At 34.4% G+C, this 20,499-nt stretch overlaps 3 protein-coding genes across 3 annotated transcripts; 1 reads left to right on the forward strand and 2 right to left on the reverse strand.

The window, feature by feature from the left end:
- Positions 1 to 146: 146 nt before the first annotated feature.
- On the reverse strand, positions 147 to 5,476 carry LOC141697590 (uncharacterized). Its single transcript, XM_074502050.1, has 8 exons — positions 5,118 to 5,476; positions 4,541 to 4,638; positions 4,056 to 4,394; positions 3,810 to 3,858; positions 2,867 to 2,920; positions 657 to 807; positions 521 to 534; positions 147 to 426 (listed from the first exon to the last, which is right to left on the reverse strand). Exons 1-8 carry the CDS (start codon positions 5,390 to 5,392, stop codon positions 324 to 326), a joined length of 1,083 nt encoding a protein of 360 aa, XP_074358151.1. The 5' UTR covers positions 5,393 to 5,476; the 3' UTR covers positions 147 to 323.
- Positions 5,477 to 6,246: 770 nt separating this feature from the next.
- LOC141697089 (GDSL esterase/lipase At5g14450-like) lies at positions 6,247 to 8,260 on the forward strand. The gene is made up of 5 exons (XM_074501299.1): positions 6,247 to 6,641; positions 6,899 to 7,108; positions 7,198 to 7,370; positions 7,449 to 7,725; positions 7,895 to 8,260. Exons 1-5 carry the CDS (start codon positions 6,377 to 6,379, stop codon positions 8,134 to 8,136), a joined length of 1,167 nt encoding a protein of 388 aa, XP_074357400.1. The 5' UTR covers positions 6,247 to 6,376; the 3' UTR covers positions 8,137 to 8,260.
- A 50-nt stretch (positions 8,261 to 8,310) lies between these two features.
- On the reverse strand, positions 8,311 to 14,814 carry LOC141697090 (SAGA-associated factor 29 homolog A-like). The gene is made up of 9 exons (XM_074501300.1): positions 14,546 to 14,814; positions 13,509 to 13,602; positions 13,150 to 13,226; positions 12,064 to 12,173; positions 11,803 to 11,888; positions 9,819 to 9,872; positions 8,787 to 8,937; positions 8,651 to 8,664; positions 8,311 to 8,556 (listed from the first exon to the last, which is right to left on the reverse strand). The coding sequence occupies exons 1-9, from the start codon at positions 14,664 to 14,666 to the stop codon at positions 8,454 to 8,456; spliced, it is 810 nt and encodes a 269-aa protein (XP_074357401.1). The 5' UTR covers positions 14,667 to 14,814; the 3' UTR covers positions 8,311 to 8,453.
- Positions 14,815 to 20,499: the final 5,685 nt, after the last annotated feature.

The raw sequence follows: 20,499 nt of genomic DNA on the forward strand, positions 1-20,499 counted from the left end.
ACCTATGGACAAGATGATAAAAGAATTGCCTAGAGAGGAGCACTAAGCCACTACAACATCTTGCTTGAGATCTTGTGTGTCTGTCTGGTAATGAATTGAGTTCACTTGAATCCACATCTCCCAAACTATACATTTTAGTAAATTAATTCAACAAATAACTTAACTTTGATTATAGCAGAATAATTACAAATCACTTGCCACATTCACTTGAAACTTCTATGAAGGTTTACAGGCACGGTTAATGTTTTACAGAGCAGCTCAATATTTGGACTCAAACGAGACTACACAAAACACTACATAAATAAAGTTTCTTAACATCACATTCACTGCCCATGTCCTTCTGGAAGAGCAACTACTTTGTGAAAGGGTACAGATCTCTGAGGCAAGGATCCATCTTCTTCGTCATCATCAAATTCCAAAATATAACTGACCCGTAACCAAAATAGAAAGCACATGTTAATAAATTTCTTCACTCAATGTCCTGCAACTAGAACAAGATTACGGGCAAGAAAGGACTTACTCATCAGTCTTCCTCTGCCAAGTTGTACCATAGTTAAAGAACCAAGCACCATCCATTATTAATGCAGCGTTGTTAGGATCATAGCAGAAATATAACTATAAACTACAAATGAAGTAAAGTATGTAGATGCACTTACTTTACGAGCAAGGACTACAGTTGCCTTGTACAATGCAGTTGTACCTGGATAGACAGCCAAAACATGTCTACCCATAGGGAAATCCTGAGCACTTGTTGGATCATTTCGCTTGGGGAAAGGAATAATGTGCGACATAGGCAACTTGTACTTTCTGAAGATAGCATAATCATATTAATAAGACATAGCGCATGTGGTGACTGGTGACAAATTGTAATTGTTCCACAAAAACCTGATCTAAAACACATATATTCATGTAAAATTTAATAATAGCATATCACATATAACGTAGTGACAATAAAATTTCCAGGATAAGAAACTGATATAAGCCACATTTACAAAATCCCGATCCAAAAGGAAGAATAAATGCTAAAAACCCGACTAAAAGCGAATATAACTCTGCACTCTCAGTTACCTAATGATCCAAGTGGATTATATCTTCATGACTTCATCCTAGGAGAGTAGAATAATTAAGATTTTAAGTAGAATTGAAGGAAATATGAAAAACAAACACATGGATGGCGACAGTTATCAGCAACATGCTGATATTAATAAGAATGAAGCTGTAAGCATGTGATTTAATTGCAAGACTAACACTTGCACGTTCTCTAACACTAGTTTGGTTTCTGTTCATTGAATACTGGAGTTTTGAGCTAAAGGCCCTCAACCTTATCAGTGAGCCATCACGTGCTCAATTCATCCACAAGACTGATGTATGAGTCATATCTTGTAGTTTCTTCAACAAAAATAAAGTTTTGTACGTCACAGTAGCATCACCAATCTATCTTGCCAGATATAAAATTATAAATTGAGTAATGCAACTCTGTGAGAATATATCATATCACATTAGAAGTTTTTTGACCAGCGATGCATATAACTCATAAGTGGCATCCAGATCATGACAACAATAACCAGAATAGAAATTATGATAACGTAAAAGGAAACCAAAAACTTAGCATTTGATTCTCCCAAATTCTTAGGTTTGAAGATTATGCAAACGCTACTCGGCAGAAATTGGAAAGAAAGCCAGATTTAACATGCAGACACAGTCACATGAAGCATAGTGATACTGATTACTGACTAGTAGGAACACGGTCCAACAAGCACAATGAATCTATATTAATAAGAAAATAGAGTATCTTATTGTAGAAATGGAAACACATCAAAAACAAGAACAACAGTCTGCGAGCCTTCAAATATTGTTGTATATTCATCAGTTTTAACTTAAAAGGTATGTGTCGTAAGTTGTACTGGTGTGACTATCTATTACAGCATGCAAGATGTGCAACAATAACATAAAGGAAATGATTTAACTATAGTGCAATATTCTTCACATAACATAAGGATTAAATATCAAAGTTGTCACTGAGTAAAGGTCATATGTCACTTACTACCTAATCTTAACGGGGTATCATTTGAATCACTAAAGTCATATTAAATTCCCGAAACTCACAAAGAAAAAAGGAAGTGAGTTAGACAAAAAGAAAAGCAACTTGGACAAAAAAAGAAGTGACTTGGACAAAAAGAAACGAAATGGCTTAGACAAACCCTTTTTGTCGATAACCTCAAACCAATCAATCGAATATTGATTAATACGTAATTGATCGAACACTACTCGAAAACGGCTCTTCTGCTCAGAAACGAAATGGTCCAAATGTTCCTGGAAATTATTGCTCCCATTGGACCATTTTTATCTAAATATCAATCACTTGAATCACTAAAGTAATTTAAATATCAAACATATACATCAAAAATATATATTCGATAATTAAGAATTATTTTTATGGAGTTCCACACCTTTTTCTTGAATGCTATCGCCACAAAATGAACAGTTATAAATTCTAGAATTTAAGCTAATATTTCTAGATTTTATAAAATTTAAATACTAATTATATTTATTTAAATCAAAAAATAAATACAAAATTAGAAAAAATAGTAGATAAATTTTTAAAAATCTAAATATGTTATCTTAAAAACTATAATTCATATTTTTTCATTATGTTGTAGTAGGATTTAAAAAAAATGTATAGAATTCCATAAACATAAGTTTGATATATTAGTTTGACTTTAGATATTCAAATGATACTTGACTAAATTGATATTTGACTTTCAATTTAGTGACCACTTTGATATTTAACCCCATAAGATGATGATGACCCAAGTTAATAATTAATAAAAATTCCAGCCATATTAGTATATAGAATATAGACTACCTCTGGCCACTGCTATCTTCATCATCACCTGGTTCTTCATCAAGCACTTCAAATCTGTAGGGTGAAGGGACAAGTTAATAGAGACTTTGCAAGAATATTGTGATGGATGACCTACCACCCTGAAACCAAATACCTCAATGAAGAGAACAAGACAAAATTTAATTTACATTACATACATATAAGGATTTCCACGTAGATGGTGTTTTTAATGTTTTTGGGGAGAGGGGGAGTATATCTCCAAATAAGTGTTTTCTCCACAATGTTACCATATGAGCACATTCATGAATGGAAATTATTTGTCATTGAGTTGTTTAAGAACTGGCTCTACAGGGACAGTCATTGAGATCACAGCTGTTCGAAGCTCTTCTCTACAAGTACGTACAAGTAAAATTGTTTTATACCTAAGGTTATAATGGTTATGAGAAAACTTTTTAATACTCTGAGGTTGATTGTTTGATATTTGTAAATCTAGCATCCGGGCACAAATTTGTTTGTCTTTCCTATACCTCGTCCAAAAAACTAACTCCCATCAATATCCGGCATTGATTGTGATCGACCTTGTCAAAAAAGGGGTGAAGATCAAGTTTAACCTTCTTCCCAATCTCAATTGACAAAAATAACCGATCTTGATACTTTGGCCAATTATAGCCGGCCGGATACGCATACGGTAGTGTAGTAACACAGGATACACATTCTACACTGACATATTATACTTTTTCTGTATTGAATACGCAATCTCTAGTGACATATTCAGTAATTAAATATATTTAAGTTAAAGATACGCATGCTTCCTTGGTAAACAGTTATCAATTTCGTTAAGTAAACAGTTAACGAAATTTGTTTCCCACAGAAATTCGCTTTTCCCTGCAGAGGAAGCATATCCGGGATGATGTTCTACTAACAAAATGTATTGACATGTATATCAAAGGAAAGGAAGACTTACTTCTTGGACAGCTCCTTCACATCACTTTCATTTTCTTCATCAGCTCCGTCTAATGAAAGGGGAATACACAGAAGTTATAACATTGGATGTAGATATGTCATTTTTCTTTTCCTCTATGTAAGAACTTAATTTTAATTCTCTATTTCTTACTTCTTTAAACTGAAACTTGACAAGATTACATGATATTTAAAAACAATAATAAAAAAATTACATATTCAATTCATAGCTCTGTGGTTAAAAATGTACCTGTGCCACTAACATCTTCTGTTTCAGGTCCTGAATCAGAATCACTATCAGAACCCCATCGCTCAGCTCCATGATCAAAGTCCCAACGCTCTCCAGAAGGGGGAATCCAGAAGTCCACTTCCTCTGAAATATTGCCTTCATCAGATGGATTCCTTAATTCAGACCCGTTTGAATTCTCCTCATCATCTTGCATTTTCTGGTTATTTTTCTTTTTCTTCTTCTTCTCCTTCTTCTTCTTCTTCTCCTTCTCCTTCTCCTTTTTCTTCTTCTCCAAACCATCTTCATTTTCCTTCACATCTGATTTCTCCTGCAATGCTTCCTTTTCGGCTTCTTTTTTATCTGATTCACATATAAATGTCACATTGCTGAATAAAAACGGGGCACGTGAATTAATCAAGCAAAACAACTACCAAGTACCTAAAAAATTTTAACCGATGACAATCATACTGAATCAACTTTAACCAATGCAACAAGATAAAACAAACCTAACATGTTCAGGAACCGTTTCCCATTGATATGCTTCCATATATGCTCCTCAGACTTATTCACAGTAAGTCCTGTTAGCTTACACGTCAACTTCGAGCTACAACAACACCACAACAACAAAAATCTAGTATCAGCACAAAGAAAAATCAAATAACAAAAGCCAAAAACAAATCGATGCCAACAAATTAACTTCTCAAAAAAGTAGCGGAATCAATCTACTCAAACACTCTCACTCGTCCTCCCCAATAAAATAGTACAGAACAACTTCTTAACTACCCATTCCACAATAAACTACAAATCAATATCACTAGCATTCCCTTTCATTTCACAAACTTACGCAAGCTGTAAAGAAACAATATTTTTCCCCGGTAACACATTACCATCTTGCGAGAAAAATAAAAACAATACATAATTGCAGAAACTAACCCAATACAAATTCAGCAAGTTGTAAAGATAGAATGTTTTCACCAAATCTTCACATACAAACACACATACATACACAAAACAATCATACAAACAAACCCACGTGAAAATTTCAATCCCAAATGAAAGAAAAAGAAGGGGTTTAGTTAATACCTTGAGACAGGATCTTGGGTAAACATATTCAAAGGGGGTTTATTACGTATCAAGAAAGATTCAATGAGACCCAATCTGCAGTGCTTGGTTTGAGCATAAGAGTCTTTGGCATGAGCAGGCAATTCATGGCCAGTTTCAACACACTTTAATCGACCATTTTCAAGTTTCTTGAACTTGGGTGCACCCAATAAGTTCTCACCTTCTTTCACTACTACCTCCTCCTTGCTCTCTTCGTTGTTTCCATTTTCTTGGACTTTTTGCTTCTTCTTTCCCATCTCTCTCTCCTCTCTCTTTGTTGTAAAATCGGTTCTTTTGTTATTAGGGCAAACGCAATCAAGAATTCAATTGCATTTTCGTACGTCGTCGTTTGCTGTATCTTTTGCACATTTTGTACAACTTTAAAAATTAAAATTTTCAAAAATACGAATTTTTAATTTTTTTTATGAAAATATGTTTTTATAAAAAAATTTATTTACAAAGATATGATTTTGGATTTTAACAAACCACCTCTCTTTGTTTATCATAATTTCTTTTGCCTCTTTTATGGGATTCGAAGATTCGAATTTTGTGAAATATAAAACGTGTGTATGAATGTGTTTAATTACTAAAAAAATTGGAATGTATTATTGTTAAACTATAATATTTTTTTAAAAAAATGACTTAGTAGTTAGTTTGGATTGGGGTATAATCGAGTCGGGTCAAATACTGCCATCGACTCGAATTCGATTAAAAAATTCGGTCTCGAACAGGACTTTGACCGATTATTTAATTTCAAACTCGAAACTTGGCTTATAAAACGTTCGATAGGCTCGAACTCTGTTCAAAAACTCGAATTGATTTCGTTGAATATTAACAAAAACTCGAAATATGAGTGATTCGGTTCGAGTTCGATTCTATTAAATATATTGTTTTTATATATAATACGAAATGAAAAATATAGAGGCTCGATAAGGCTCGCGAAGAGTCGAGTAATTTGAAGTTTGAGTTCGGCTCGATAAAAAATTTTAAAAACTTGAGTTCGACTCAATTATTATCCGTCAAATTCGAATATTTTACGAGTTGGAGTAGTTACGGACGGTTTGACTCGTGTATTTGGACAACATGTGAAAATGACAAACCAATAACAAGATGATAAAAGAATTGCCTAGAGAGGAGCACTAAGCCACTAGTACATCTTGCTTGAGATCTTGTGTGTGTGTCTGGTAATGAATTGAGTTGACTTGAATCCACATCTCCCAAACTATACATTTTCATAACAAATGAGCTGGTTTTTTACAGCCATTTTACTAGCTCTCCTACTTTCTTCCCCTGGCCAAGGAAGAGCTCAAGAAAGTAGAAGAAGAAAAAGAGGGCCCTCTGCTGTCAACTGTAACATTCCTGCTATTTACAACTTCGGTGACTCCAACTCCGATACTGGTGGACTTTCTGCAGTTTTTCCTCCTACTGTCCCTCCTAACGGCGAGACGTTCTTCCACAATCCCTCCGGTAGAGCTTGCGATGGCCGCCTTATCATTGATTTCATTGGTAAACTACTACAACATTCTTCTTCACCTAATTATTGCTTTGTTGGCCTGCTTATCATTGATATCATTGCTAAACTACTGCCATATTTTTTTTCACTTATTATTGTTGTGTTACATAATGTACTTGTGTTTGGGCCAACACATCTTAGATTACTTTTATAATTCAATTTTAAGTGTACAGATATATTTACTGATTTGTTGTTTGTTGATGAAATTAGTTTGTGTATGAATGTAAACCTATGTGTAAACGTAATGCAGCTGAGCACCTGGGAATTCCGTATTTGAGTGCATATTTGAACTCCATTAAGCCCAATTTTGAGCACGGTGCTAATTTTGCGACGAGAGGGGCAACCATTAGGCAACAAAATGAGGGATGGTTCCAGAATTATGTTAGTCCTTTTTCACTTGATATTCAGCTCACCCACTTTTATGAGTTGAAGGCTCAAACGACCTATTTCTTTAATCTAGGTCAGTTTCATTAATCGGATATTATCCGTTTTTATCAACATTACATGAAATAAATCAGAGGATTTTTCTTTTTCCTTGTAATTTTTTAGCCAAAGAACAGGCGGGGCGAGATGGTCTGCCTAAGCCAGAGGATTTCTCAAAGGCTCTTTACATGTTTGATATTGGACAAAATGATCTTGATGCTGGTTTTAGAAAAATGAGTAATCAACAAATCCTAGCTGACATTCCTGACATTATCGCACTGTTTGCTGATGCTGTTCATGTATGTTCATCGCAATTATCTGTTTTTGGTTCTTGTTTTTCAGTTTCATTTGACGATTAAAGGTGTTCATTTTAACAGAATTTATATAGAACCGGGGCACGGGCATTCTGGATACACAATACAGGCCCTGTTGGCTGCTTGCCTCTGAAGACAGTCGAAATAGAGCAACATTTAAAACCAGGAATTTTGGATGAAGACGGATGCATCAAGGATCAGAATGATATAGCGAAAGAGTTCAACAAGCAGCTTAAAGAGAGAGTAATCAAGCTAAGGGCAGAGCTTCCACAAGCATCAATAACGCATGTGGATATTTACACTGCTAAATATAAACTGATCCGCAATGCGAGAGATCTAGGTAATTGTTATCCGATATTCAAAATCACGTCCTACATCATTAATGATTATTAATCTATAATTGTTTAAAACACTTCCTAATGAATCATGTGTTGTGTACCAACAACGTTTACGATATTGCTTCACTCGAGGCATCAACAGCAAACAACTAATACTATTACTTGATTCAGGATTTGAAGATGCTTCGAAAATCTGTTGTGGTTATCGGAGAAATGGCACCAACATCTGGTGTGGGTATAATGCTAATGTAAATGGCAGGGATATGCATGCCGGTTCTTGCCCAAACCCTTCTAAAGTCATTAGCTGGGATAGCGTGCATTACACTGAATCTGCAAATCGGTGGATCGCAAGTCTCATAATAAATGGTTCACTCTCAGATCCACCCATTCCAATTGCTCAAGCATGTCAATAACACAACCCACTCCAATAATGAGTTTTCCTATCATAATCTTACTGTTCAGTGTTGTAATATTAGAGTCTTCAGCACTTTAATTGCTTATATGAACCCTTAATAATAAACAGATCTCCACAATCAAGATTTTCGTAAATTAATTCAACAAAAAACTTGACTTTGATTATAGAAGAATAATTACAAATCACTTGCCACATTCACTTGAAACTTCTATGAAGGTTTACAGGCACGGTTAATGTTTTACAGAGCAGCTCAATATTTGGACTCAAACGAGACTACACAAAACACTACATAAATAAAGTTTCTTAACATCACATTCACTGCCCATGTCCTTCTGGAAGAGCAACTACTTTGTGAAAGGGTACAGATCTCTGAGGCAAGGATCCATCTTCTTCGTCATCATCAAATTCCAAAATATAACTGACCCGTAACCAAAATAGAAAGCACATGTTAATAAATTTCTTCACTCAATGTCCTGCAACTAGAACAAGATTACGGGCAAGAAAGGACTTACTCATCAGTCTTCCTCTGCCAAGTTGTACCATAGTTAAAGAACCAAGCACCATCCATTATTAATGCAGCGTTGTTAGGATCATAGCAGAAATATAACTATAAACTACAAATGAAGTAAAGTATGTAGATGCACTTACTTTACGAGCAAGGACTACAGTTGCCTTGTACAATGCAGTTGTACCTGGATAGACAGCCAAAACATGTCTACCCATAGGGAAATCCTGAGCACTTGTTGGATCATTTCGCTTGGGGAAAGGAATAATGTGCGACATAGGCAACTTGTACTTTCTGAAGATAGCATAATCATATTAATAAGACATAGCGCATGTGGTGACTGGTGACAAATTGTAATTGTTCCACAAAAACCTGATCTAAAACACATATATTCATGTAAAATTTAATAATAGCATATCACATATAACGTAGTGACAATAAAATTTCCAGGATAAGAAACTGATATAAGCCACATTTACAAAATCCCGATCCAAAAGGAAGAATAAATGCTAAAAACCCGACTAAAAGCGAATATAACTCTACACTCTCAGTTACCTAATGATCCAAGTGGATTATATCTTCATGACTTCATCCTAGGAGAGTAGAATAATTAAGATTTTAAGTATAATCTTAACGGGGTATCATTTGATTCACTAAAGTCATATTAAATCTCAATCACTTGAATCACTAAAATAATATTAAATATCAAACATATACATCAAAAATATATACACGATAATTAAAAATTATTTTTATGGAGTTCCATACTTTTTTCTTGAATGCTATCGCAACAAAATGAACAGTTATAAATTCTAGTATTTAAGATAATATTTCTAGATTTTATAAAATTTAAATACTAATTATTTTTATTTAAATCAAAAAATAACTACAAAATTAGAAGAAATAGTAGATAATTTTTTAAAAATCTAAATATGTTATCTTAAAAACTATAATTCATATCTTTTCATTAGGTTGTAGTAGGATTCAAGAAAAATGTATAGAATTCCATAAACATAAGTTTGATATATTAGTTTGACTTTAGATATTCAAATGATACTTGACTAAATTGATATATGACTTTCAATTTAGTGACCACTTTGATATTTAACCCCATAAGATGATGATGGCCCAAGTTAATAATTAATAGAAATTCCAGTATATAGAATATAGACTACCTCTGGCCACTGCTATCTTCATCATCACCTGGTTCTTCATCAAGTACTTCAAATCTGTAGGGTGAAGGGACAAATTAATAGAGACTTTGCAAGAATATTGTGATGGATGACCTACCACCCTGAAACCAAATACCTCAATGAAGAGAACAAGACCAAATTTAATTTACATTACATACATATAAGGATTTCCACGTAGATGGTGTTTTTAATGTTTTTGAGGAGAGGGGGAGTATATCTCCAAATAAGTGTTTTCTCCACAATGTTACCATATGAGCACATTCATGAATGGAAATTATTTGTCATTGAGTTGTTTAAGAACTGGCTCTACAGGGACAGTCATTGAGAACACAGCTGTTCAAAGCTCTTCTCTACAAGTATGTACAAGTAAAATTGTTTTATACCTAAGGTTATAATGGCTATGAGAAAACTTTTAATACTCTGAGGTTGATTGTTTGATATTTGTAATCTAGCATCCGGGCACAAATTTGTTTCGTCTTTCCTATACCTCGTCCAGAAAACTGACTCCCATCAATATCCGGCATTGATTGTGATCGACCTTGTCAAAAATGGGAGTGAAGATCAAGTTTAACCTTCTTCCCAATCACAATTGACAAAAATAACCGATCTTGATACTTTGGCCAATTATAGCCGGCCGGATACGCATACGGTAGTGTAGTAACACAGGATACACATTCTACACTGACATATTATACTTTTTCTGTATTGAATACGCAATCTCTAGTGACATATTCAGTGATTAAATATTTTTTATACGCATGCTGTGGTGGAGTACTCTGGTAAATAAAAATTGGATACGCATTCACTAATGCACAACACAAGGATATGCACTACTATGAGGGTCCCTTGTTGAAAAGACATGAGTGCAGATCTCATGCTATATCCTGTACCCCTTTTTTTCCCTTTTCAGACGGCTACCCTCCTGCAACACTGAATATGCATTCCGCATTTAGGTATTAGAAGGGTCATTGTTGGCCAATTATTCAAAAGTGGTTTTTTTGAAGTTTCGGAAAAGAGTCATTCTTGTAATTATTTCTCAGGGGGGCAGAGAGTCTGAGCATTATAGGAGATGTGTTGTCAATTTATAGGTCTATTTCCTCCAAAACATAACGACTTTATCTACTTAATAGAATGTGGTTCTGGGGTGGAATACTATGTTACTCGGACTCGGCTAGAAGTGTCCAACTTGGACACATGTCCAAGTATCGGACTCCGCAACATTTGAAAAATATTAATGTTTTTGGCCTAAAATAAGTGTCAAAATCCGAGTATTCATGTCCGAGTGTCAAGTGTACGACACGGGTAAAATGAAGAGTCCGAGCAAGATAGTATTCCACATACCATTTCTTGTTGAACATATACACAGATAGATATTTAAAGAAACATAAGTAAGATCCTCCATATATTATGTAACTAATGACCAAATAAATCCCGTTATTTGTGATCAGAATGGCTAGGTCTATTCATCTTACAAAAATCTTAGCCTCCGTAGAACATATGAGAAATGAAGATACTGATAACGTATCAGGGGAATCTAAGTTCTAACATGGTCAACTGGAAAGATTAGGCAGCTACAGTAGAAAGTTGGATCTAAGAATAACTTATAAAAAAGGCAAAAAGTATCTTTGTGCGATACATATCTACAGCTTATATAAAACAGAGAAAAATTAGAAAACACAATAATAGGCTCAAACTATTAATCAAGTCGGAAAAAAAACAGTTTTTTTACCATAACTTCACCGTAAGAATGTAAATATCATAAAGCTACATCTTCAAGACTTCAACCCATACATAATCCGGGCTATATAACCCGATAAAGATAAAGACTATACTACAAGGAAGTTTCCAATCTGTTGCTTTTTAGTTCAAACTCATGTGCATTTGTATCCTTCCCGGAAGGGGGAAGGGGAAATCCAAAGTAATAAATTTAAAAAGAATTCAGTTCCATTATTGGAAGTGAACTTACTCTCTTGACTCCCTATCAAAATGAATTACTTTGACAATGAACCAATCATCTTTATCAGCATCCTCTAGCCTGACCCTAGCTGCTACCTAAAACAAGAAAAAGTTAACCGCTTCAGATAGAAATACAGTTAGGGTGTCGCACTGCCGGCACAAGATTATACGATAGTAACAACATCCTCTAACATTGTGAAGCAGCAAAGTAAATAATTTTTTGAAGCAAACATGGAAATTCATATAGATGTACATATTGTGTAATGCATACTTGTTCACCCTTTAAACTTGCAAGGGCGTCCAGGTGGTTCCGCATCGAAGGGGACACTCTTGATATTTCTGAATCAATCTTCATTCTTTTCTTTTTTGGCTCATTACCTTCTGCAATTCGCAGATCAGGAAAATTAAGGCCATTCACTATTATTCAGATCAATTCAGAAATTCAAATTACGAATCACAAAAAAACAGTTTGTCCCCTTCCCCCTAAAAAAATATCCTGGTGCCCAGGCGCTATGGTTTGCCACAGCCCAAGGAGAATGGCAACTGCCTTAAAGCATCTCCAATAGAGGTTGCCAAGGGGTTGCCAAATCTTATGTTGCATGGCACCCTTGGTTGCCAACCTATTGGAGTTGTATGGTTGCCAAGAGGTTGCCTACCAAGGTTGCCAAAACTTGGCAACTTCCTAAAATGGTTAAAATACATATACAAATGCAAAAAGTTTATATTAATAATACCCTTTTTAGTTTATGAGTCATTTACAATTTAATTTAAGGGACCACACAGGCAACAATTAAAGGTTGCTAACTATTGGAGTAGAATGTTGCCAAGTTGATATAAAATTGAGTGAAAATAAAATATTAATATATATGATGATTTGGCAAAGTTGGCAACTAGCTTGACAACCCCTTATTGGAGATGCTCATACTTCCGTTCTCTGAGGCAATCCGGACACCATACCATTATTCACCATAAGATGCTATACGGCAGTCATGGCGTTTCCAAATGGACACCATAACAAGCATGAAGATTAAATACTTAACCCATCTCCCATGATATATCTTTTACCGGAACCATATTTGAAAAGACAAGAAAGCAGAAAATATAACGGGTTGGACATATTAGGTTCTCCCAAAAATCTGTTTGCAAAAAATTAGGGCACAGTTTAGGTGACAGAAAAAAATTACCTGTCCACCTGATATTTATAATGATATCACCACGTAACCAACATATATGCTAAATTGTATCTAAATGTTAAAATGAATGACTTGGAAATAAACTTAGCATGTAACAAGTTAAAGGCAACAATACAAACATTTCACTATCCACTTAAAAACAGCATAGGGTTTCTACAACCCACCTACTCTTCTTCGTTGTTGTCCTGGAGGTCCAGATGGTTGCAGAGTATCCAGTTGACCAATCAATTGAGTGGCAATACTGCACGCAAGTAAGTAATAGTCACTATCTAACATATTAAGAAGGTTAAGGAGTTACTAAAATAGAAATACAATAAGTTGTCTGGAAGTTAATCCAAGTTTTTTTCTTTTTTCTGATAAATTAACACAAGTTTAAATTAAACAAAAGTTAAAGCTCGATATATAAGTTAAAACAAGGTGACATGGGCATTACAAACACTTTAAATAATAATTTCTACATGTCTTGCTTAAATATAAAAAAATAGAAGAATAATGTACATATATGTATGTGAAATAGGCATACCTCACTTCACTTTCAGAAAGGTCTTTTGTTTGAGTGTACAACATCTTGAGCCTAGACAGTGAAGTATCACCAGGCTTCTCAACCACCTCAGGGGCTGCATCACCATGTGCAATAATTGTGAGAATGCAAAATATAGAATATGAGATAAGCTAGATCAAAAGTTTGTGACATAACCACGATACTGAATATCACAAGGCAAACCAGGATATGAGAAGAAATAGAAGTTCGCAAAAATGAAAGCAGTTAAAATCATTGTTGCAGACATTAACAGGAAAATCAGAACAGTCAATCAAACCATATACAGACAACTAAATAGCAACTATGATTGAGTACCAACAAATGAATAATAAACTACTAGAGAATATCCTGGATTTATATTAGTCGAAATTTGCTTCCTCAATCCTCATACAAACTCAACCTAATTTATCCACTAGACTATATCTGAGAAGCTATATCAGAACTTACTCCATCGCAAAATGTCACATTTTTCTTACATTTAATTATTTAAAACTAATCAATACAACCCCAGGTAGGAACATAGTTTTTCAAACTGCCTGCATATAACCCTATGTAAACAAAAAATAATCAATGTGACCTTGATAAAGCAACAGAGAGAGGTCATTGTTATTCACAAGGCATCCAAATCACTTTCATGACACATCCGCCAAGGAACAGAAAGACATCATCGAAAGCCTCACTTTCATTTGGTAGACAATTAGAAAACACATTTCAGATGAAATTTTGACACCACAAGTCAATCAATCACTTACAATCTACAAGCCTAAAAAGATTGTGACATAATAAATATGTTACTCTATATTTACAGAAACATCAAGAAGTCGAAAACTCCAAGTCTCATCCACTAAGAAACAACTCAAGTTGCAACATTTACATAAAAAAAAACATGAAATTGGGCATCAAATAATTCAAGTAATCAACAAAAGCCACCAACATAAAACAAACATAAATATATAGGAAGTGATAAAAATCAAAACTTTGGGGAAATTAATAAGAAAAAATAAAGGGGGGGGGGGTACTGGTTTGGAGCTTCTTGTGCATCTTATTGATTTCAATAAGAACATCTTCTTGTTCTTTCCTTAATCGATCAAGCTCCTTGGCATTGTCCATTATCCCGCTTACGTCAGGCGATGACGCCATTTCTATTTTCTACTGGGGAACAAACAAACAAACAGGTAGGGGACTGAAGTTTCAGGTGATGGGTTAATTTTAGTATGACGACAACACCACTTCAGTTTGTGTGTGTTTTTCAGATTACACTGCAATAATGAATCATGTCATGTGTACCAACGAATATTCCCAAAATTGAACTTGGTACTTTTGGTTTACTTGGATTTTTCATTTTCTACTCAATTTAAATTTATTTATTTATTTCTCAAATACTTTATTTTATAGTTTTTTTGAAGTTTTGTGTTCCCTGTATTGATATTGGAAATTATGTGTTCCGATTTCCGAACAATATTTATTTTTGTACATACAAGTAATGAGAACACAAAAAGAAAATTAAGTGTATGCGCATTTTGGGTAAAAGTATCATCTTAAATTTGTGTGATAAGCCATATTTTTTATGAAGATATTCTTTAACAAGTCTCCTTTTTTTCAAGTTATTTTTATTGTTATTTGATATTTTTTTATGAAGATATTCTTTAAAAAGTCTCCTTTTTCAAGTTATTTTTATTATCATTTGATAAATGTTTCACAGAGTCTAAAAAGGGTATATCCAATTGAAATTTTAAAAGATTTTTTTGGACTTTATAAATCCGAATTATTTAATTTCTATTTTAAAAAATGCTTTAAAATCTGATGGTATTTAATAAGGATTGAGAAAAGTATTTTAAAATCTGGGGGTATTCAATTTAGATTTTAAAACGTCCATTAAAATCTAGTGTTATTCAATTTGGATTCTAAAAAATCCATTAAAATCCGATGATATTTAAAACTCCATGGATTTTTTTGTATTTTATAAAATTGTAGATTTTGACTGATTTGTTAGTGTATTTATGTGTGTATTTTATATTTTCAGAAATTTTAGTAAAATCCAAGAAATTTTGATGGATTTGTAGAAATGATACTCAAATCAGCAAGACTTTACGAGATCTATTCAACACTTTCGCTAAAATTTGTGTATATTTAAAATCAGTCAAAATCAGCAATAATTATTCAAAATCAGTGGATTGTTATAAATCTTTAAAATTTGAATTGAATATATATGTTTTGTGTTATGGATTAAAAATTAGGTCGTATTAATTGCTAGAGTTTGTGAACTTTGAGACTCGATTTGACTGCTCTTCTATTTTGTGACTCAATTGCCTTTAACAAGATGCCTATATACCTTGTTGTGTGCCAGAATCAAGTCAAAAACGTAGTTTTAATTTGTGAGGTGAGACCCCTTATATAGGCATGAGATGCATTTGAATTATGTTGGGGTTAGGAGACTTGGTGAATAAGTCTCATATTTAGTGTGGACTTTAGAGTCCTATAATGCAGGAAATTGATTCCCTATCCCATGAGATTTCTTGGGGGCAATCTCCAAGAAATTGTGTCCTTATTTGGACTTTACCTATCAGCTGATTTATCTCATATTAATTAATTACAAAATTAATTAATATTCAGGATTTTGGACCCTTTGTAATGGGCTTTATTGTTCACCCAACTCGGGAATAATTAATGTGATATTAATTGCGCGACCAGGGTTTATTTTTCTCCCTATCATTTGCCCCCCAACTTCCGGGAAATCGTAAAAGATCTTACGGAAGTTAAGTTCATTTATTACCTTACAGGGTATCGTTTTCTGCGTAAAGTGTGTAGCGACCTACACATTTACAACGATGTACCTTATTCGTGGCTTCAGGGTATTTTTGAAACTCCCTTATTCCCATTTTTTAGGAATTTTCTGGTATTTTCCAGGAATTTTTCCTTATTTTCTGGAATTTTTCCTTATTACTATTTTCGAAAAGAAATCACATACGAACGACCCGGAATCCTGATTGAAATCGACCAGGACTCTGGTCAAAGTATCTTTAAGTCTGTCATCCTAGTCGATTGTGAAATCGACCAGGTCGACTTATCTTTATCTTTGACATTGTGGTTTAACTTGAAATCGATCAGGATTCCTGATCGATTCGATCAGGATTCTGATCGACTTATCTCTATTTTTGACATTGAGGTCTAATTGAATTTCGATCAGGATTTCTGATTTCTAATCGATTCCATCAGGATGCTGATCGGCTTATGTTTATTTTTGATACTGAGGTCTAATTGAAATTCGATCAGGATTCCTGATCGATTCGATCAGGATGCTGATCGACTTATCTTTATTTTTGACACTGAGGTCTAATTGAATATCGATCAGGATTCCTGATCGATTCGATCAGTATGTTGATCGACTTATCTCTATTTTTGACACTGAGGTCTAATTGAATATCGATCAGGATTCCTGATCGATTCGATTAGGATGTTGATCGACTTATCTCTATTTTTACCACTCTAGTCGAGTAAACATTCGATCAAAGTCACTTTTTACATTCATCAGGACTCTGGTCGAAGTAAGTGATTTTCTACCACTCTAATCGAATAAAACTTCGATCAAGACCAATTTTTATTCGATCAGGACTCTGGTCGAATTAAGTGATTTTATACCACTCTAATCGAATAAAAATTCGATCAAGGCCAACTTTTATTCGATAAGAGCTCTGGTCGATTATGGACCCTTCACATTCCTCCCGACCTTCTAAATTGTCCCAGAAGCGTCCTTTTTAGTGGGCTTTTGTTTATTGGGAAACTATTTCAATGGGCCTTTGTCGATTCAATTCCTTTGATTCTGCTATATAAGTGTGGTGAGGGGTAGAGTTTCTCATTTCACCTTTCACAAATTTCTCTCAAATTTCTCTCTAGTTCCTCTCTTAGGAAGGCGATTTTCGGCGTTATTTGCCACCGTAGCTCCACCACCGTCAACCGTTTTCTGAGTTTCAAGCCTCCTTCCCAAGAACATCAATGGCGGATCGCGACCTTACTAGGCTGACCAAGATGAACACTTCTAAAAGAGGTACCGCTATTCAAATATGCTCTCCTTATACTTCTCTCATAGACATGATTAGTACTAGAGGGGATGAATATCCATCTCTTTCTGATTCAGATTCTTAAAACCGTGGTAATACTTTTCATGAGCTAGATGGTAGGATAGAAGCTTACAACACCATGTAAAAACTCCCTCAAACCTTAGAATTACTCCGCCCGCCCCTGAGGATAGGTACTGTAACTGGGAGGGGGATACTATCTTTATATTTCGAGGAGTCCTAACCGCAGGTCTTAGTTTCCCTTTTCACGAATTCATTCTGCATCTCCTTGCAGATGTGCAAATAAACCCTTGTCAGCTACCCCCTAACGCATGGAGAAACATTATTTGTTTTATGGTTTTATATCTTAGGAATAAATTTCCTCTTTTAGTCGTTTTTTTTAGAAAGATATTCCAATTCTATAATAGTGTTTTAACTCAACCGGGCTGGGTTTTAATACGTCAAAGGCCCAAAATCCCCCATATTTTTATGATAACTCTATTGTTAAGAATAACCCAAAATTGAGAGATGAATTTGTTAGGCTGACCTGGGCCGGAGGCGATTGGGCCACTCTTTTTCGTAGGCTCTTTTGTAAAGTAGTCGATGGTAGCCCTTCTAGCATTAGACTAATTTATGAGGAGGAGGTCGCTTATCAAACCCTCATCACAGATAATGGTCAAACAGACACCTGGACCCTTTTAGAGGAGTTTTCCCTAAAGAAAGTTGGTCTCTCTCGGGCCACTGATAAGTAACTTTATCTGTTTTTTCTTTTATTTCTCTCTCTTTATTGCAACTTAATATGTTAGATATATTTGATAATGTCATGGCTAATGTGATTTATGTTTAGTTTTCAGATCTTACTTAAACAGGATAAATCAGTACTTACTGGAAGTCAGGACTTAAGGATATCAGTACTTATATTATCAGGAGATAATTATTAGAAGATGGATATCAGAACTTAAGTACTGAAGGACGTTCAGATAAGGAAGGCAGCTGGTTAAAGGAAAGAAGATCGAGACAAACATAAGAAGAGATATGCATGAAGAAGGAATTCTATGAAGAATAGAATATTTGGAAGAAAAGATATCTGATTGATATATTTTAGGAAGCAAACTTATATTCCATATCAATTAGCGATTATCTTGTAACTGTGTAATATATAAACACAGACATAGGGTTTACACTATAAGTGTTATCACAATCAAGAAGATTATTCATTGTAACTCTATCAGCTCTCGTGATATTTGTTCATCACTGAGAGAGAACAGTTCCATACTGTAACAGAGTTTATTGTTTCAATAAAGTTTGTTTTCTGTTACTTGAGTTATTAAAGTTCGATTTGATTGTACTATACACTGTATTCACCCCCTCTACAATGTGTGTGTGACCTAACAAGTGGTATTAGAGCCTATTTGTTAACGCACAAACAGTTTAAGATCTAAACACAATCATGTCTGAAACAGAAACTCCAATTAAGCCCACCAAAACTGAAGAACCTCCAAAGACACAAATTCAAAGCTGATATGAGACTATCAGAGTTCCCATATTGAGACCATCTGAATATCCCATATGGAAGGTGAGGATGACCATGTTCCTGGAAGCGACAGATCCAGAATATCTTGATAGAATCAAGGAAGGGCCTCACAAACCAACCAAGCTCGCTGTTGCAGTTGCAGGTGAAGCAGCAAAGACTGTACCAAAGGAGAAGAGTGATTACACTGCTGAAGATATCGCATCAATTGCTAAGGATGCTAAGGTACGACACTTACTGCATAGTGCCATTGATAATGTAATGTCAAACAGGGTAATAAACTGCAAGACTGTAAAGGAGATATGGGATGCCTTGGAAACAAGATGTCAGGGAACTGTCTTAGGTCACACACACACTGTAGAGGGGGTGAATACAGTGTATAGTACACTCAAATCGAACTTTAACAACTTAAGTAACAGAAAACAAACTTTATTGAAACAATAAACTCTGTTACAGTATGGAACTGTTACCTCTCAGTGATGAACAAATATCACGAGAGCTGCTAGGGTTACAATGAATAATCTTCTCTAATAATGATAACACTTATAGTGTAAACCCTATATCTGTGTTTATATACTACACAGTTACAAGATAATCGCTAATTGATATGGAATATAATTCTGCTTCCTAAAATATATCAATCAGATATCTTTTCTTCCAAGTATTCCATTCTTCACAGAATTCCTTCTTCATGCATATCTCTTCTTATGTTTATCTTGATCTTCTTTCCTTTAATCAGCTACTGTCCTTATCTGATTGTCCTTCAGCACTTAAGTTCTGATATCTATCTTCTGACGATTATCTCCTGATAACATATGTACTGATATCCTTAAGTCCTGACTTCCAGTATAAGTACTGATCAACAGTTAAGTACTGATTTATCCTGTTCAAATAAGATCTGAAAGCTAAACATAAAACATATTAGCCATGACATTATCAAATATATCTAACAATCTCCCCCAACTTGTAAATTAACATAATATACAAGTTTAACAGATATTTGATGATGTCAAAAACATTAAGTACAAATGCATGAGAATTAGACTAGATAACTACAACTTACAGTCCTTAAAGCTTTTACCAATTTCAACTTCTGATAACAACTTCAGTCTGTATAAATATCAGAATTTAAGCAGTTGTAGATCTTCGACTTGGCTTCATCATTTTATGATCTCTCTGATGTCAGGAGTTGTTCTGAGATAGTTCTTCAACAAACATTTCTCAGCATATCTGAGTTCATCAATCATTCTCCTTTTGACATTTTTAAGCTCTACAGTATCTTCACCAGTTTGAAAGATTGCAGCTCTGAGATCATTGATCTTTGCTTTTCTCAACTCCTGATCTAGTCTTATGACATAAGCTTTGTCAGACTCTAGATTGAATTCAA

This window comes from Apium graveolens, chromosome 11 (genome assembly GCF_009905375.1).
Source record: "Apium graveolens cultivar Ventura chromosome 11, ASM990537v1, whole genome shotgun sequence".
NCBI classification, from domain to species: domain Eukaryota; kingdom Viridiplantae; phylum Streptophyta; class Magnoliopsida; order Apiales; family Apiaceae; genus Apium; species Apium graveolens.

Coding starts and splice junctions, on each gene's coding strand:
- LOC141697590 (XM_074502050.1), bottom strand. CDS start 5,392: ATGGGAAAGAAGAAGCAAAAAGTCCAAGAAAATGGAAACAACGAAGAG. Junction 4,395..4,540: donor ACGGTTCCTGAACATGTTAG/GTTTGTTTTATC, acceptor TATGTGAATCAG/ATAAAAAAGAAGCCGAAAAG. Junction 2,921..3,809: donor GTGAAGGAGCTGTCCAAGAA/GTAAGTCTTCCT, acceptor TTCACCCTACAG/ATTTGAAGTGCTTGATGAAG.
- LOC141697089 (XM_074501299.1), top strand. CDS start 6,377: ATGAGCTGGTTTTTTACAGCCATTTTACTAGCTCTCCTACTTTCTTCC. Junction 7,109..7,197: donor GACCTATTTCTTTAATCTAG/GTCAGTTTCATT, acceptor GTAATTTTTTAG/CCAAAGAACAGGCGGGGCGA. Junction 7,726..7,894: donor CCGCAATGCGAGAGATCTAG/GTAATTGTTATC, acceptor TACTTGATTCAG/GATTTGAAGATGCTTCGAAA.
- LOC141697090 (XM_074501300.1), bottom strand. CDS start 14,666: ATGGCGTCATCGCCTGACGTAAGCGGGATAATGGACAATGCCAAGGAG. Junction 13,227..13,508: donor CTTTCTGAAAGTGAAGTGAG/GTATGCCTATTT, acceptor ACTTGCGTGCAG/TATTGCCACTCAATTGATTG. Junction 12,174..13,149: donor ACAACAACGAAGAAGAGTAG/GTGGGTTGTAGA, acceptor TGCGAATTGCAG/AAGGTAATGAGCCAAAAAAG.